We start from the raw sequence: 19,967 nt of genomic DNA, 5'->3' as shown, positions 1-19,967 counted from the left end.
GCCTGCGCACAATTGAAAGAGCGGGGATTTGATTTGCATTTTGACATGCATGGGCAAACCTTTAACCTGCCGGCCTATTCAGGCGACGTAATTCTTGGCACTCACGCTAGCTCTGCTACGTGATACAATTCCCTATGTCATTTTTAAAATTGCACGAATTTCCAAACAAATGTTTCTATGCTCACGATGATTAAACTTTTGATATCAAATTTGGTCTCAATCTTTGAAGGAGAGTGTATAGAAAATTATTATATAAATTATTTTGCCATAAACTCATCAGAATCTGATTAAATGGGGATGGAACTACTGGAGACTTTCTTTTTTGGCTGTGTTTAGTACCTAATTGTTTTGGGCAACAAAAGGCATGCAAATTATTGTTTGTGTTAATATTGTTTTTTCTTTTTCAAAAGGGATCGGATAGCAACATTTGCACAGTATTAGCACATCAGACACACCAAATTGCATTCTGAATACGAGGAATGTCCTTCAGATATCAAATAATTTAGATTTTTTTTTTAATTTGCGATATAATACAAATTTTATGGCAAATTGTTAAAAAGTGATATTTTTGACATTTAACAATTTTTCCCCCAAAGACCTAAAAATTGTAGGTATTTTGGGGGGAAAAACATATCTTCAATATGGATGGTCAAAATTTCCAAATGATGGAGGACTTTTCCTTCCAGCTAAGTTAAGTACATATCATTAGGTTTACTTCGAGGACTGTTAAATATCAAAAATATAAATTTTAATAATTTGCCATAGAATTTGTATTATATTGCGAATTTCAAAAAATCAAAATTATTTGATATCATCAGGACATTCCTCGTACATACAGAATGCAATTTGTTATGTCTGATGTGCTCTCAGGTCCCCCCAAAATACTGTGCAAACGTTGCTTTCCGATTCCTTAATTGAACCAGTTCAATTGGACAAACATAGTGTGACGTTCCACCACACTTATTTACTTGTTTCTTCAACTTCAATGAATGTTTTGAGAAAGTATGTAAAACCTGTGTTTCCATTAGGTGGTTGATGTTATGTCTTGTAGTAGTTGAATTTACACTAGTCAAAAGTGATTGCAGAATTCTGTAATACATCGCTCATCTCTTTTGCATTTATACTAATCACTGTGATCACGATTGCAGATGACAATAACAAAATGCCACAAAATACAGTTTTAATTGCTGTAAATAATTATTGGTGTTTTGAATTTAATTCACCTCCAAAAATTAATGATCAAGAAAAGCAAAAAGCAAAATATTATATCCAATTGGTAGGCAATGATTGGATGATGCACTCATGTGACAAGCACCATTGCTCAGGAGTTTTTTTTCTACTTGCAAAAGCGACTTGACGATCATCAGCTTGATGCTTTGAAAACAGAAGCACAGCATGTGTGAGAATCGCTTTTCTGCAAAAGTATAAATTCAGCTCAAGTGTGGCTGCTCTTCAGTGATGAACTGAACAGTACTTATCAGCATAATTATGTTCTTTGTATCAGTATTTTTATATATAATCCATCATTTTGTGTAACTTACAGTGATTTTACCATGTAAATAAATTTGTGCTATTATTTGAAGTCAATTTCTGTGATTATATAATTCATTATTGTGCCTGAAAGAAAGACCATAGGCCTATAAAATTGTTTATACTTGAAGAATGTAAATTTTTATAAGCAGGAGGAAGACCCAAATTTGCAAACCCTAAAGTTTGTTTGGCTTATAATTGGCTAAAATGATTTTTGTTAATACATGATGATTGTGTAAATTCACATAAGCCCCCATCAGTGAGTCACACATTACGCAACACACAGCTAGCACAAGTGTTGCGCCCAACTTTGACTACATTGTAAACTTCATTCTACTAGTCACTCAAATTGAGCCATGAATTTAGCAACAATTAAGTCCAAATTTGCTCCTTAAGAAGTTTTATGGCAGTGCAACAAAGTCCCAAAGCCCTGTATTTAATTCTCAAACACGACTTGTACATTTGAAAGCAACGAGTGCGCCCCACAAGCATTCTACACTTGTAAGTATGAGATTGTAAACTATGCAAGGCTAACAATCATGCTACGAAGTGTTGTTACTATAAGCAGCCAGTCACCAAGGTCAAAGTTTCTGTGTAGTATGCACACACATTGACATGATGTTAGGCACATATATTTTTTCCCAAAAATAGAGCAACGGTAGTATTTAGACTTCACAGCTCCCACACTCTTAATATTTAAGTTTCTGCATGTGCATAGTGCTACATGGCTATATAGCGACCACGTCCTAGGCTTGTGGGATGCATTGATTGCTTTCAAATGTACATGTTGTGTAACACATAATTTGTTCCAAGCCCAATACATTGGGACACCTGAACATAATCATGGAAATAGACATACAATTTATATGACCCATTACAACAAAAGGTACATCTTGTGGGCCAGTAACAGGGCCACTACATATTCTTTTTATATTTTTTTGAAAGTACAATTCACATATGAGGAGCTTGAAACATACAAATATGGACTGCTTGAGACCACAATTACGGCCTGTCATTTGTTATTCTGGCAATGCCATATTTTTGCCTTAAAATATTTGGCAAAACGAAATACAGCACCTTTTGAAATAATGATAATCCATCCGATTAAGCTGACAATACCTTTGTTAAAAATATTGTGCACCCCATATATGTAACATGTTAGTGCTCATGTCGCGGCCGACCAGATGTTCCTTTTGATTTGATGGGTCACATACAACACGCAAGTTCAAAATTACAAGACAAAATCCACATTTATGTGTTCAGTATAATATTTTATGCTCTTATACAAATATAATGAATACAAAATACAATTTTTGGCAAAGTACTTGGAAGTGACAAGATAACCTGGAAGACACCAAATGTAATTATTTACACATGAAGATTAGTCCAGACTCCATATGCCTTCCTCGAGGCAGTAATTTAGATATTTGTGTTTTTATTGTATCTTTAAAAGTAATGATAAGAATATTTATATAAAAGTATACATTTTCAGAAAGAATTAACAAATTCCAGCAAAAATTAGCAGTTGTGAGAAAATCACAAAATGTGTTGTTTTACTTGATTGCCTCAAGGGAAGCATATGTGTGCAGACTATAGTAGAATTTTTCTCTCAGAAATCAAGATTGCAAACACCCCCCGAAAAGCTAATACCATATTCAATCTGTATCATTTTTCATTGTGATGTGGCAGGCAGTGACGTCAACATGTTGAGGTAACTGTTTCACTCTTGCACCTAAACAACTTCACTGCCACATCAGGGTGAAAAGTGGTAAACTTTGAATTGCCAAACTCACAAAGTAAATTACATGTAAAGTAAATTTTGATTTTTTTTGTGAATAATTATTGCAAACTGCCAGTTAATATTTTCATATCAAGAAAACACACATCACTATTGATTTACTGTATTAAATTGCCTAAAATGTACTCAATTTAATTTCATACAAATTAGCACTTGCATTGCGATCATACTTTTGATTGAGAAAAAAGTTACCTTAATTATTTTTGAATGGAGAGTAGTAATTGATTTCTTTTTTAAACCATCAATTTTGCAAGCAATTCTTGCTATTGTTAATTTTTTTAGATTGAAAGAATTTTCTCTGTTTGCCACACACCTGTTATTGTTTGTGTGCAAATGACAGGTTGTGCCCGTTGTGGTTAATGTTACATATCATAATCACACTTTCATTTTATTATATTTCATTGTTATTATTTCAGTTTCCAGGATCTGTGATAAAAGCAACAATGAAAACATGACAAGGTCACAAACTAGTCCAGGTAGATTGCACTACTTCACAATCATGTACAAGTGCAAATTATAATACCAAATAGGCAAACATATGAATGAAGATGGTGTTCTTTTCATCATGCCAATAATGATGAAGGAAACCAATCTCTGGTACATGTCTGTTGCATAATAGCATTGCAATTATGTATTTTTGCATTCTCTTTATTTAGTGTGATAGTTTGAAAGACAATGGTTGGCATTAAGTTTTTTCAGACAAGACGTGTATGCTACGTGTGTGGAAACAACCCTAGCTAAAGATTGAGGATGTCCTATAAATGAAACTATAATGTGTCTTATCTAAAGTTGAGAGTATTTCCATGTTGGATTGGATTCGAATCTGTGTGTTTATGCAGTTCCATCCTACCTGTGAGTATACGACCTGCAGGATTAGCTTAGCCCACACAATTTGAATCTGCCGCTGTGAAATTCAACATTGAGTTACTCTCAACTTGAGACAAGACACACTATTGTTTAGTTAGGGAGGAAGATGGTGAAAAATGTTGAATACATAGTCATACATTTCTCAGTATACCCTTAAAAAGTTATTTGGCTCAATTCTGGTTTACAGGGAGGAAGGGAGGAGTCACAAAACTACACTGTATACAGTTATGGCTATAGGATTAGGACATCTTTGCATCAAAATTCTGTTTATATGGTATGTACTTTCATTTCAGCTGGAGTGGGCATGACACTTAAACATGCACGTCACATACACATAAATTTGCAATGCCAGGCATGCATGCATGTACAGTGTGCATTGCACACCCCTACACACTGCCTCTAGAGTCATGCACTTTCCAATTGAGACAATTCTTTTATCCTGGTGCTGTATTAACACACCATCGATATCACATTCATATTATCTACCATCAGTGACAGTTTCAGGTTCCGCATCATCAGCACTCAGCAGCATCATTTCCTTTATTACTGCTTATCTCCATGTTTTCCATAGCATCACTAATACCACTTGCAGTCATTTTACCCTCACCATCACCTTCATCCCCCCTACTCATTTCAGTAGGATTTGGCAAACATCCTACATCTTTTACCGCATCTGTATCAACTTGGATATCTCCACTTGCTGCTTTCTTTGTATCATCATGCTCATCCACTGTTTCATGGTTGCCATTTTCATCTTGTATTTGTGCTTCATGCAAGTCATTTGTTACTTCCACAGAAGTATGTTCTATAGTTGTACACCTGTCACCATTACTTTCATCAATGTTGCCACTCTCAGAACCTCTCTGATTACCTTCTGGAGTTACAGTCTGATTTTGTTCCTCATTTCCATCTCTAGGGGTATCTCTGGCAGTACTCATGGCATCCTCTTCTTCAAAGTTAGGAGTATCAATGCGTATTGATATCATACTGGATCGCATGCTAATCTTATCATCATCCATGATACGATTTCCTTGATTCACTTCATCAATACTCAAGTCATCTGTGCTGCTTCTGCTACTGTTGTTTTTATTTTTATTAAATTGTTGTCTTGAAGAAGCAGGCCTATATCTTGCAGAATGAGCACTATTATAGTGAAGCTTGGCTCGTGGAGATATCGGACGGTTATCCTCAACTCCCATCTTCAGTCCTGAATAATGTAAAAAAGAAATATGAATGAATATGCTTCTCCAACATTCAGAACTTGCATGTATTTTGAATTAATAAACAAGTTTTCGGATACTTTATTGGTGCAGTATACTATATGAGTCACTGGAAACTATGAATTACAATAGTGATGCTGCTGTTTTTCCACATACCCCCACCCCTTTCCCCACCAATCAATGTTGGCAGACGATATAGATGAGATGAGCATATTGTGCATTATGTGAGATTGCAAATAGATTGTACAGACAGCTATTAGAACAGTAGTCGGGCCACTTTTAAATCTCATCTGAAAACCCATTTCTTTCCAAACTACCGGTAATTGATCTTAAGTTTTTAATTTTTAGATGTAAGTTGTACTTTTAATATCATTGTGAAGCGCTTTGTTCATACTTTACATGCTAAGGCACTTTACAAATTCTGTTTATCGTATCGTATGATCAATCGAACTTAAGGTTTTTTTTAAAAATATCTGTAATGTTAATGTACTGAACCACCATTTCTTTTTCATCCATGAAACTCATAAGGCACTAACCATACTGTATGTGCGCATGATCTATAAAATATAGCCAGTTTTATTTACAGTTACAACAGGAATAAAATAACAACTAGACTAAGCTGTGGTCTAACCCACGAACACAGCCGTGTTGTTACCCCTAATGACCTTTGACCCCAAAATATATGAAAACGGCCATAGACATTGGCTAATGTCAATGCATGGGTGCATGTGGCACCACTTTGCTATGTTACTTGTGACAGAAGGGGCATTTTGAAGGTTTTTCGTCTCAGACCGGAAGTGACCCCTTAATGACATTTGACCCCAAATAAAAAAATACCACATATGAATTGGGTACCCACAATTCATGTGTGAACATACCGATACTGTCCTATGTTTTTCTTAGCAAATAAAATTTTTGACGGTTTTTCGTTTTATACCGGAAGTGACCCCTTAATGACCTTTGACCCCAAATCTGTGAGGACCCCATAGACACTGGATAATAACAATGCATGTATGCAAGTGGTGTTACTGTCCGACGTAATTTGTGGGAGCAGAAGCATTTTAAAGGTATTTCGTTTTGTACCGGAAGTGGCCCCTTAATGACCTTTGACTAAGGCTGGCATTTTCGGTCGGGTAAACGGGTACCCGCCTGAGATTACATTACCCGGGTAGGAAATACCTCCCCGGTACCTGAAATTCAAAAAAAAAAAAAAAAAAAAAAAAAATTTTTTTTTTTTTTTTTTTCGGTTTTGTAGTGTCCCTGGACCTAGACCTAAATGCTAGGATCATTCATGGTTGACCTAAAAAAAAAAAAAAAAAAAATCAAGATATTTTGTTATTTTTAATATGAAAATTGATAATTTGTATTCATATCATAGTCTATTAATGATTTCAAAATGCATTCAAATTCAATACATTTTGAAATCATTAATAGACTATGACATGAATACAAATTATCAATTTTCATATAAAAAATAACAAAATATCTTGAAATTTTTTTTTTTTTTTTTTTTTTTTTTTTAACATGAATGATCCTGGCATTTAGGTCTAGGTCCAGAGACACTACAAAACCGAAAAAATAAAAAACTTAAAAAAAAAAAAATTTTTTTTTTTTTTTGTTGTTGCAATTTCGGTACCCGGTTACCCGCCCGAAAATTGCGGCGGGTACCCGGGTACAAAATTACCCGAAAATGCCAGGCCTACCTTTGACCCTAAATAAAAAAAATACCACATATACACAGGGTAATTACAATTTATGTGTGAACATACCGTTACTGTCCTATGTTTTTCTTAGCAAATAAAAATTTTTGAAGGTTTTTCGTTTTATACCGGAAGTGACCCCTTAATGACCTTTGACCCCAAATCTGTGAGGACCCCATAGACACTGGATAATAACAATGCATGTATGCAAGTGGTGTTACTGTCCGACGTAATTTGTGGGAGAAGAAGCATTTTAAAGGTATTTCGTTTTGTACCGGAAGTGGCCCCTTAATGACCTTTGACCCTAAATAAAAAAATACCACATATACACAGGGTAATTACAATTTATGTGTGAACATACCGTTACTGTCCTATGTTTTTCTTAGCAAATAAAAATTTTTGAAGGTTTTTCGTTTTATACCGAAGTGACCCCTTAATGACCTTTGACCCCAAATCTGTGAGGACCCCATAGACACTGGGTAATAGTAATGCATGTGTGCAAGTGGGTTCACCGTCATACGTAATCTGTAGGAGAAGAAGCATTTTAGTTGAAATCACGTTTTTGACCCCTATGACCCCAGCGTGACCTTTGACCCCACGAGTTTCATGTGACATGTAGGGGCATGGTAAATGATGATTGTGACCAAGTTAGGTCCAAATCGGTGTAAGCATGTGAGTGCTAGAGCAAATGTAGTGGTCGGCAGAAAGAAAGAAAGAACCTGTAAGAAAAAGACACAGCCGTGGCGTTAGTCACGGCTGTGTAAAAATTGTACCTAGTATCCTTAGATGATATTGCTGAACACGTTGATGATCTATAGTATCATGATCCGTAGTATCACTAGCATTCCTTTCTTTGTTCACACTCTGAATGTACTTGTCCATTTTGTCTTCTCCATTATTATGTCCACCAACACCAGTTCTTTTTGTAGCAGGATCCACCTTCTTGCTGAAAGTTCCTGGCATACCTTTACCTTTAAAAGGTACCCCTTTCCTACACATGACACAATCTTCGCAGCCACTAATTTCTACCCCTGGGTGGCTTTTATGCAATGCTCTCCCATCTATAATAGTTTTAGAATTTGTTACAGATTGATGAACTTGCTGGAGAGAGGATTGAGTTGCTTTTGCCGCAGCTATTGCAGCTCCTGATGGATGAGCAAAAGTCTCCCTACTGGCTAACGGTGTAGGTGTAGGAGCAGTACTGGTGTTTCTGCTCACTGGTCGGGATTTGCTCAAAGAAGGGCTGCTTCCCCAGGCTTCCTTTGTGCGACGAGGTTGATGGCTTGCATTAGGAATACTGGTGCTAGCAAAAGAATCACTGCTATTGGTAAGATAGCCTGAAAAAATTAATAACAGAATGGAACTTAAACATATTTATTTCCAAGAAACAAGTATTTGGTATCATGGAATCAACATCAGTAGTATTTTTAGTATACAGCTAGCAGTCCAACCTCTTTATCCAGTCATGATGGGACCTGATCAAGATAAAATATGTATAGGTGAATTTTCAAAGTTTTAAAACACAGACAATTTGATTACTCAATATGGGGTAATGAAAGAGAAAGATGGCATATGAGTGCTACATGTAGCTGCATGCGGAGTATGCAACCAATAAGCCCCTTAAATATAAAAAATGTTTTCCTGTGAAGATTTCACAGTCGGATAACCGTCCCAGATATAGAGGTATGGATAAGGTAGACGTAAACTGCTTTACTGTCTTGGATAAATCTAAACTGAAGTAAAGTGAGGGCATAATATGTGCATACACACACACCACAAACTACGAAGAGTTCAGATACAAAACGCAAAATGCCATTTTCACACTTGTGTTATAAGGCTACATTAAGGTTATATTTGCCTATATTGTATCGCAAATTGAGAAAAATGGCTTTTGCATCCAAACTCTTCAATTAAGATTCCGTCTTACCATTATCTGTTGACCTGCCATTTGGGAAATGTATAGGAGCCTGCTGGTCTCGTTTGGACACATTGACACCAGTGGCAGCTAAATAATTGGCATCACGGAATACATTTCTGAAAAGGTGACAACAAAGAAGATCAATAATATAAAAATTTCATCCAACATTTGGTGCATTTATGTTATGTGTTACAATTTGTTCTGAAAATGTTCTCTATTAGCCCTAACATGGCTAGAGACCACAAAATACCACAAAGGGAATCAAGCAAGTTAATAAAATCAATACTTAAAAAATATTAGTCAAAAACACCTTGCTGGTCAAGCTAATTAATTTGAGCTGGTCTCACTTCATGTGCAATATTTTGTGTTGGTGTTTCATATTTTTTGTCTTCATTGTTCTTTGCATTCCCCCTCCCCTCACTTGTTTAAGGACCCCAATGGAAATAAGCTTGTCTTTTAAAAAGCTTTTTGGGGTATCCTTGGTGCTCTGCCATGTGTACATCTTTTATTGTTGTTAATTGTCTATGTAAACATTGTAATTTTTGAGTACCGAATCAAATCAAATCAAATCAAATCAGATAACCACTGTGCATGCATGAATCCCATGTGATGCGATGACGCAATCACCCTAAGTGCTAAATGCTCATGAATGGCTGGCCGGGGCAGCAAAACCCCTGTGGCTACTGGTCGGTGAGCCTTCGTTGGCACACAAGGGGTCTAAGGATCAAATCCCGGGGTGTAAAGTGACTTCTTCGTTCATCTTCTGTCCTTTTTCGTTTCTTCTTTAACTTCTGATAGCAAAAAGCAGTGTTCAATGTTAAAAGGTTAATACCTGTCTACCCGGTTGTGTGTTTGTTTATTTTTCTAGGCGTGTTTTTTCCCTGTAGATGCCTCATGTTACTCTTCAACAACCTGAAAAGTGATGATCTTATTTTTTTGTCATTTAAAGTTGAGGTATTATGGGCCTTATTGTCTTCCCTCTATTTCACTTTGTTTTGTTTTTTGTTTAGTATATATTGTGAATTTATTTAGTTTAGTAATAAAGGTGATTTGATTTTGAAGCACTCTTATATCAATGAAATATGTACCATTTAATTTTGATGGTATGTATCATAATAATCATCACCTTGGAGTCTTACCTATTATAACGAGCTCCAATAATGAACTGATGGATGGTCTCTCCTGACTCTGTCAGTGGTTGAAGACTACAGCAACAGAAAAGACAAAAGTGAACAACTGTAAGAAGACATTTGACAAATGGTGTTCCATTCAAATGTACAGTTAGTTATAAAATCTACAAATGTTAACTTCCGATAATGATATGCAATGATGATGAAGAATAACCAATGAGGATGCAGACATGAAATGCCACATGCTAAAAGAAAAAAGATTTAGGATACGCAATGCAAGTAAGTAAAGGTTAGAACATTCCATGCATCTTGTGAACAATAATATGAGAACTGAATCACTTACTCTTTTGGAATATCCACACTTTTGAATCTATCTTCTGTCTCTGTAACAAGATACAAATGAATGGATGGAAATGGATATGAGCCTGTGAGTATGGGAGTAGGGAAGAGTTGATATATATGGTGAACCTTCAACTATGATGTCCAGTTTCAAATCACATGCCTATATTTCCTCACCCAAGTTATCATGCAAATTAAGGCCAATCTCTTTCAGCAGGCTGGGAAATAAGAAGCGCCAGGGACTACTTTGTAAAAAAAAAAAAAAAAATAGCACCTGGTTCACAGGGTTTTACAGGGAACCAGGGGCTATTTTCAATGAACCAGGGGCTAAACCCTTGGTTATTGCCATGAAAGGCCAGAAAGAAGCACCTGAACAGGGTCTTCTTTGTAAAAAAATACCCCCTGGTTCATGAGATTTTACTGGGAACCAGGGGCTATTTTCAATGAACCAGGAGCCAAATGGCCCTGGCCCCTACTTATTTGCCAGGTTGTCTTTCAGGATTACACCTTAGTTAGTTTGCCTTCAACTGTCCAATCAATTTATAACCATCAGCTTTCCACTCATCATAGCGGTTGGTTTATGGTATTCAAATTCTTGAAATGACTCATTGAATATGCCTGACAAACAAAAACACAAATTATTTTCCCAACCTTGCTGTACATAAAGATGACACCCATCCACCATCACTGTCAAAGTGAATTTAACCTAGCTGTATTAATTTCAATGGTACCCGTCACCCAATGGTTTCATTAAATCGTCAGCTGAGTGTAAGAAGGTCCTAAGTGCTTTGTTGACCTGGTGAACTTCTTGCACTCATCTGACCATCTGTTAGACACAATGACTAAATGGGGCATAAACAGAGAGAAAATAACCAGAACAAATGCCAGGTTGCTTATAGCCCATACTGGCTGCTGAATATGAATGAGTAACCAAAATGGATGCATTGAAACTCTTGTGTGAAGACAAGGTAAGAATTGGATTTGCTTTGATGATTTGTGCTAATGTTGCATCCACCACCAATTATGTGAATAATGTATATATTTTAAAAGCTAATACTTACTTGCAGCCATGTGCTGTTGCTTGTGCAGGTGGTTGACTTCAAGTAGAGCCCTGACACCAGGTGCAGAACGAGACCTGTAACGTGTCCTTAATAGACTGCAAGGAGAAAGAGACATTTTAGGATTTTGTTTGCCAACTTAAAATGTAGAACTTCCAAAAGAGACTTTCGGTACATAGCAAATATTTGTTTCTAACTAACCTTGAATCATCAGAAGAAGATCTCTGATGTTGTGTTGGACTTGCCCTTTTGTTGGCCATTAGCAACTTTGGAGGAGGGTGTATAGGGATGGCAACTCCAGTCCCTAACTGTGATCAAAAGTTTTGGTTGAATGAGGGGGTTGTATAGAGGGTATGCAATACGACGTCACTCATGACAGAATCATCCTCATTTAAATAAAATTCTGTCCTCCATAAGGTACTACAGGGCAATTCGCATGATACTACAATAAAAAAGGTGATAGGTATGGATGGTTGTGGAATCGATCTAGAGACCTGTCCCTCTGTCATCTTAAGCTATCTTAGAACTGTCCTCCAACATGGCTGCCATTTCAATTGTTATACCGTTCCGGTTGATTTATTGCATACACTCTATAGGGATGGCAACTCCAGTCCAAGCTGTGATCAAAAGTTGCCAATGGTCAACAAAAGGGCAAGTCTGACACAACATCATAGGACTTCTTCTGATGAAATTCAAGGTTAGTTGATAATGTGCTGAAAAGTCAGTTTAAACTTTTGGAAATTGTTTATCACCAGCACGTTTGAACCTACATTAAAAATGTAGAAGTAAACCTTTCATAGGACATTATGTAAAACCAGAGTCTGTATAATTTAGTCATCTCTAGCAATTTCAGGAGCCCATTGAAAGTAGATATATCTGAACATTTACCATGCTTTTCAACATGAATTGGGAGCCAATTTATACCACAAAAACAACCAGGATGTTATTTTTTTAGTATTAACAAGGGGTTCCATCACATTTACAAGATTATTGGTATCTAATTATTGATTAAGTGGAGAAAGTCTATCTCTGTGTCAAAATGTGATTTCTGTTTTAAAGCAGCACCTTATGTTCATTCCTAATGTGTTACCTTGTCCTTGTTGGTCTACCAAGTCTCATATCAAACAGTTGATGAGACTGCCCTGGCATCTCTGTCGCTGTAAGATACTGATGTGTACTGTTGCCATGGTGATAATCTTGTCTCTCTTCACGATGGCGATGGGAAGCAGATTTGAGACGAGGGGGAACATCAACATGTGAAGGGAGAACTCCATTTCTTTGTTCTTGCTGTGTGCATTAACAACAAGGAATATAGAAAGTAAGCTTACAGTATTTTGAGACTATTACCTCAATATCAGTTTGAAACTATCATAACATTTCAAAACTGTTTCTCAAGTAAATTATTAAGCATTATATTTAATATGAAGAAAACATTACAATTTGTCGGTCGCAACACAGTGGCATAAAGTACCGGTAAATTTTCTGTTTCACATAGTGACATATAATTTTAGAGCTAGCAATATCCTATAATTATAATAGTTATTCCTTTTTAACTATTAAAGATATATAATAGTTTGACCCTTAAACTTATTTCAAATGGAATCAGGCCATTAAAATATCCTTCAAACACGTTTTTGTCAGAATATATTTTGTTCTTCACTGTGTTGCGACCAACGGATTTAGCGTAAAAACTGTGATAAAAATAAAACTGTAAATAAAATACACTGAAAAATACTAACCTTATTTCCAGAGAGGAACTGCTGCACTATAAGAGGCTGTTCTCCTGTGTGATTTATGTCACTGTTGTACCTTGGCACCCATTGTGGTGATCCACATCGCTCATTCTCCTCATCTACATACTGTGTTTTTACACAATTTTTCACATTTTCTATATATTGTGATGGTTTGTCAAATCCATACACAGATAGTGGATATTGCTCTGAAACACCTGTTAAAAATATAACGTAAAACTTGTAATTTATAAACAATTTAAATTTTCACAAAAATGGGTCAAAGTAGTCTCACCGCAGCCAGTTTGGTTCCGCTCCATTCACACAAACAGGTGGATGGAGCGGAAACAAATTGGCTGCAATGAAGACTATGCGAACATGTGACCTTAGTCGCTGCCTCGTTGGGAATCATTACGGCTAGTGCTCAAACTCAAAGCAGGCACTTGTTTTGTCAAACTTTTCATTGAAAATGATCTAAATTTGGACAACTGAATCAGCATAATGTGACATGATCAAGGGAAATGAGTCGGATGTCCCTAATATTGATTTTGAGATATTGGCAAAAAAAGTGTTATTCTTTTGTTTTATATTGTTTTCAGCGATTGATAAATTGACGTAACTTCACAAAGATAAGTCGATTCAACATGGGGTTTTCAGTTTTTGAAAGCTCTAAATGTGCCCTTTAGAAACATGTGTGAAACTCATTTTCAACCAGGGCCGACATGTGACTCATTCCCCCTTGATCATGTCACATATGTGACACGATCTGGGGGCCAAAAGCGGCAAATTTGAAACTGAGATAAAGGTAAAAATATGGAGTAAAAAAACAATAAAATCCCAGTGGGTTCAGTCTTCACTGACAATGTGTACGCATGATGGTTCCAATTAGGGATACTTTTCAAGAAATGTCCGCGAATTTTGAGGACAAAAATGTTCATGATTGTCCAAATTAGGGGTGTTTTGGAGCAAAATTGTCCTTGAAATGAAAAATAGGGTGTATTTCTAGGACTTTCTTCCGCGTTTTACCGCTGCAGTTTTTGTTATTGTCCTCATTTCCCCGTGAAATAGGGGGGAAATTCAAAAGCGTCCTTGAAATGGTAAAAATAGGGGTATTTATTTCGGAAAAATGTCCTCGATTCCTCGTGATAAGGGGTGAAATGAAAATGCGTCCTCAAAATGATAAAAATAGGGAGGTATTTGGGGCAAATTTTCCTTGATTTCAAGCAAAATAGGGGGTAAAATTGCTGCAAATGTCCTCGATTCCCCGTGAAATAGGGGTCATTTTCAAATCCTGTAACGGTCATACGTCCTACCTTTAAATACAAACTGAACCCACCGGGAATAAAATACTTAAGCAAATAGACATCAAAAAACTTTATAATTTTAAAACCAAATATCCTAGACCTTTGGTGTCAGTTTTCAGTAAATGATAGCCTATTGTATATAATTTAATAATTACAGCAACTCAATTTTCAAAAATGCCTCCTTTGGCCCCCATGGACCAGATCGTGTCACATATGTACAACTTACTCATTATATGTCATTGTCATGTTGTATTGAAATTTAAATTGGTTGATAATGATTTATTCACCCCGCGAGTTTCTTTCAGGGCCCATCGGGGGTCCATTGATTTGTGTGGGCCGGCACTCGTTAATTGGGAATTGTGCATATGGTCGCATGTCACAAATAGGTCACCCAAAAATGGAGGATCCGTAACATGAAAACGCTTTCTTCACACTTCAAGTTTGGTTTATTCCAAAAGTATAATACCTATTGTAGAAAGTTTGGTGTCATTTTGTAGATAATTATGTTCTTTGTCAAATACAAAAACCCCAAGTCAATTGGACATATACTTTGAGATTTATACTTCAATATGTAAGATGTGTCAATGGAGGATCCAGGCGGGAGAGCAGGCGGGAGAGCCCCATAGGATTGTACACAAAATTGTGAAAATATGGCCAACTTTAAACCTTTGTATCTTAAAAAGTACAAGTAGCATGGACCACAAATTGCACATATATCATCCTGGATTGTAGATCTACCTCATAGTAGATCAAATGTAACAAAAGATGTAACTAATAAATTGCCTAATTAAATGCTAATTAAGACAGTTTTCCCTATATGTTACTGTACAAAGTGTGCATGTAACGCTCCGACATTTCCAAGTGGCTTATCTCTTGCCAGAGTCACCCTGCTTATTCAAAAGTACACATATTTTTAAGGAAATTTGATGAGGAATTCAATTTATGCTATTAGTTTTAGTGCCAGAAATGGAGTTAAAAAGTTTTGATTGATAATGTCATTAAAATTGTAAAATTATTTTACAATTTTTGACCACCCTAATATGTTTAACATAAGGGATAGCAAACTCTTTCTTCCTAATTTGCTTGAAGGGCCCATGCAAGGTCTTTCTGAATCCGTATTTATTTTGAGCTACATAGCTTTCAGAAAAGAAAAATATGGGGTTCATCATGACAAGAAAGATGCTAATTTTGTTGTTGTTTCACCCTGTATATTTCTTACCCACCCTGTATTATGATGTTATACTTTGTTGATTCGGCATCCTTGTAATATAAGCTTTCCAGAAATATATACTTTTAATGGTCTAAAATGTTTTCATTAAAAGTTGTGTTTAAGTGAATAAAAATTGGTGATTTTTTTCTCATTTTACATTATGTTACACAAAAGATGACCAGTTCATGACATGCGACCATATTCAGTCCCCACCATTTGAAGTGTGATAGACATAGACATCCATATGATAAAGGATGCCACGGTGGGGTGTTCCTCAATCCTCACTTGGAGGGTTAACCCCCCGAGAATCTCACAATTCAAAATTTAAGTAAAAGGGCCTCCTCCTTTCCTTGAGCACTGTTGCAAGACAGAAAAGTACTAACATTGCTAAGTAATTTTACAGTGAAGAAAAAAAACTGTGTCAGTTCACAATTAATAGAAGCATGTTAGATGTTGTCAGACATGTTCGATGTTAATAATTGTCGAGCTATTTGAAGTCAATTCGGTCAATCCGCCCAAATGTCCAGTTTAAGATCGAGCACTTTTTTAAAGTTTTTTTTAAGCTTAAAAATTGGGCTACTTGAAACTCCTTTACAGCATGTACAGCGGACTGGCGAACCAATGTGCCGTGCCTTGACACTGAAAAGTTTTGGTGTCACTGCTCGCACTTAAGTTACACCGCTGTCACAGTACAACAATACTCGGAAGTTCAACTTCTAAGACTAAAGAGGGATGTTAATCATGTACTTAGTTCTGGAAGAAAGAATGAAATATCGGGGACCAGTTCCAGGTCGCTTTTATTATTGTATTTTCTATAGGTTGGTCACCTAAAAAGCTTAGTCTATAGTGGGAATTCCAATTGAATGAACGCAGCTTTCAATAGCGTGACGAATTTTTGCGTACACTGCGCGATGTACGCCAGCGTGCAGCGACTGTGCGTGAGTAGCGAAGTGAATCAACCGATGCCAACGCTTTCGTGATTGGATAGCATTGTATCCAAGGTCGTATGCGTTCGCGTTGTAGTTTGAAATACGCAATATACGATCGCGGTTGGATCGAGTGCAGCTGTTAAAAGCTGCGTTCATTCAATTGGAATTCTTACTATAGATTGTCGAGTATCAGTATAGCTTGCCTTAAAAATCTACCTGTCTGTCTGTGTTCTTACTTACTCAAGTAACAACGTAAGCTTTTTGATTCTAAGCTTTTTGATTCACGTTAACCATCGTGACCATACATACATGTACTCAGTGTGCGTTTATTCTCAGCCATTTGAGAGCTGCACAGTATTGGAAGGAAGGAAGTGGCACACATGCACATGGACAGTGACTGTCAGACTGTGTACTTGCCTTTGAAACCTCCATGCGGACGAGTGTACACTGGTGTCGCAGTTGGTGATATCTTCGTCAGATTTGAGTAAGATGACGTTAATCGACGTTCATGACGACTTAAAAAGTTGTTGCCTTTATTCATTGTAACATATATGAGAATACATATACTGAAATATTAATTTGCTTGTGCGAAAACTTTGCGCAAAGAAGTTTGTCATGCAAGTGGCCATTTTGTTTTGAAACAGTTTGCTAATCTCTTCCGCTAGCTGGATCGCAATGCGTGCGCTCAGCGCTACGCTGTAAATACTTTGGTGGAGGCTAACGACCACATAGCAACTACTGTCAGGGTTGCCAAACCCGCGATTTGGGCGCCCAATTGGGCGATTTTCAACTTCCGTCCCGCGACAAAGAAAGTGCTCCCGCGATTTCGCGACATTTGGCCTACTTTGAAAATCTCACCCGCGAAATGTATTAAATGTTGGGCGATTTGTGACAAAGCCGACTTCAAAACTTATTTTTTTGATCATGATTGCCAATTCTTTCAATGGCCATTCAACAAAAGCACCAAACAAGTAATTCAATAAGCAACTAGTTACAAAACACAGGGAGGGGGCTGGTTAATCGCATCACATGTTGTTGCTAAAGACCACTTGAGCTGGAGGATTATCCTTAGAATATTCCCATCTAAATACTCACAAGTGGTTTAAGACGACTTAAGTTGCTTCTTAGTGGCAGCGGGGTGCCAAGTTTGAAGTTTCTACTTCAACATAAGGTTTTTTTTCCCCGTTGGCGGTTCTTTTGAAATAAAAATGTGTAAACACCTAGTACCGATACCGCACATTTTCTTTTGAAACGGCATGATGATCAAAAGTACCAGCCGTTTTGAATTTGATTAAAAATAGTACATGCACACGTTGTTATCACTCAGCTGAAGGGACATTTTTGTAGGCCTACCCCCCCTATATTGCAATGAATGGCATGTCTATTAATAAATGTGTTCGTTTTCCTGGTATTTTTTTAAAATAATTTTTGTTCGTTTGTTTATAATTTGTTTCAGCATTTCCCCAAAATTAAAAAGATAGTGCAGAACCCCGTCAAAAGTCAACATTTTATTTTCCTTGCAGTTTATTTTTTTCTTCAATTTTTGAAAATGTTTGTTAATTTTTCATTATTTCAATTTGCAGTTTAAACATTTTTTTTTCTTCAATTTTATTTTTTTTACTTTAATTTATTTCAATAATTATTTCCACAAAAATTCACAAATAAATTTTCCTTACAGTAGGCCTAAACCTATAACAAAAAAAAAATCAGTTTTTGTTAGTTTTTTATATTTTATTTCAGCATTAAAAAAAATAGAAAGAAAGGGGTGTAGAACCCCCCCCCCCCCAGCCGTCTTTTAATTTTTCTTTTTAAAACTTTTTTCATTTTTTGTTAGTTTTTTTTATAATTTATTTCAGCTTTTCCCAAAACTTCCAAAATAAAGGGGGGTGTAGAACCCCCTCAAATCGGCTTTAAATTTATCTTCAGCTTTTTTTAAAATTTATTTATTTTTTGTCTATTTTTTCAGTTTTGGTTGTTTTTTTAGAATTTATTTCAACATTTTCCAAAATTTCAAAATAAAACGGGGGTGTAGAACCCCCTAAATCGACTTTAAAATTTTGGGCGATTTTTTGGCTATTTGGGCGACATTTCACGGCTAATACCCGCGACTTGGGTTGAAAAGTTTTGGCAACCCTGACTACTGTAAACTTAATTATGACCTTTGATCTTTACGTCGGCTGCTGTGAGATAAATGGACAAATACCAATTTTAAAGAAGAAAAAAGAAAGGAGCACGAAAAGAAATAAAAGAAACAAGGAGAATAATGAAAAGAAGGAAAGAGAGAACGAGTCGGAAAGAGAAAGGAAAATAACTTGGGAAGCATAATAATCCGGGATAATAATACAAGAATCTTTAATAGACCCAGGCCTAAAAAAACTTGAAAATGCCCCCAAAATTTCCATTTTACCCAAATTCTGAGATGCTTGTTCAAATTTTAGGTAAAATATGAAACATTGATTATTTGGATATAAAACAAACATGTTGAAGGTTGGGCCTCTTTTGTTTGTTTGTTAGTTTTTTGTTTGTTTTTTCATGGTTTTTGTTCGAATTTTAATGTTTTTAGATTCCGTTTTACAACTGAAAATTAGGAAAAATGACATAGGCCTAATGTCTAAAAATAAGGATATTTGACAAAAAATTTTGAAAATGAAAGTCAAAATGTCATGCCACCATAAATTCTTGCTCTATTCTTCTTCCATGAAATTATGATAATCTTTAATTTGACACAAAAATGTATTGTGATTTGAAACTTTTAAGTTTAGGTCTAGGCCCCTATAGACCCAAATAACCTAGCCCCTACCGGATTTTTTTCAACAACAAAAAACAGAATACCCCGGAATAGCCTACTAGGCCTAATAATTGACACACTTTAATATATACATCCCAGAATGCTTCGGAGCACTCCAACACTGGAAACAATTTGGAACACTTGATCAGGAACACTTCAAAACACACTGGAACGTTGCAGAACGCCCAGCACACTTTACAACACCACGGAACACAACGGAATACCCAAGAACAGTAACACCCGGTAGGCCTAACACTTGCAGGACACACAATAACTCTTCAGAATACTTGAAAACCCTAGAAAACTGGAACACCATGGAACGCTTTGGAGCACCCTGAAACACCTAAGAACACTTCGGAACACCCAAAACATTTAGGAACACTCTAAAACACGTTGGAACACCTTGGGACATTTCGGAAAATCATCGAATGCTTTGGAACATCCCA

General features: G+C 36.3%; 1 protein-coding gene across 1 annotated transcript; it reads right to left on the bottom strand.

The window, feature by feature from the left end:
* Positions 1–4,578: 4,578 nt before the first annotated feature.
* Positions 4,579–17,407, bottom strand: LOC140156061 (uncharacterized). The gene is made up of 9 exons (XM_072179177.1): positions 17,151–17,407; positions 13,300–13,508; positions 12,651–12,847; positions 11,564–11,658; positions 10,507–10,546; positions 10,173–10,238; positions 9,043–9,149; positions 7,889–8,452; positions 4,579–5,402 (listed from the first exon to the last, which is right to left on the bottom strand). The coding sequence occupies exons 1-9, from the start codon at positions 17,272–17,274 to the stop codon at positions 4,711–4,713; spliced, it is 2,094 nt and encodes a 697-aa protein (XP_072035278.1). The 5' UTR covers positions 17,275–17,407; the 3' UTR covers positions 4,579–4,710.
* Between the last annotated feature and the right edge of the window lie 2,560 nt (positions 17,408–19,967).

This window comes from Amphiura filiformis, chromosome 6, assembly GCF_039555335.1.
Source record: "Amphiura filiformis chromosome 6, Afil_fr2py, whole genome shotgun sequence".
NCBI lineage: Eukaryota > Metazoa > Echinodermata > Ophiuroidea > Amphilepidida > Amphiuridae > Amphiura > Amphiura filiformis.
Note: the sequence above shows the minus strand (reverse complement) of the source record. Positions and strands in the feature narration are given on the sequence as shown.

Bases quoted from the DNA above. Each gene is read 5' to 3' on its own strand.
- LOC140156061 (XM_072179177.1), bottom strand. From the start codon at position 17,274: ATGAATAAAGGCAACAACTTTTTAAGTCGTCATGAACGTCGATTAACG. The intron at 11,659-12,650 runs GTAACACATTAG...TTCTCCTTGCAG, and splicing joins GGTAGACCAACAAGGACAAG to TCTATTAAGGACACGTTACA. The intron at 10,239-10,506 runs GTAAGTGATTCA...CTGTTGCTGTAG, and splicing joins AGTGTGGATATTCCAAAAGA to TCTTCAACCACTGACAGAGT.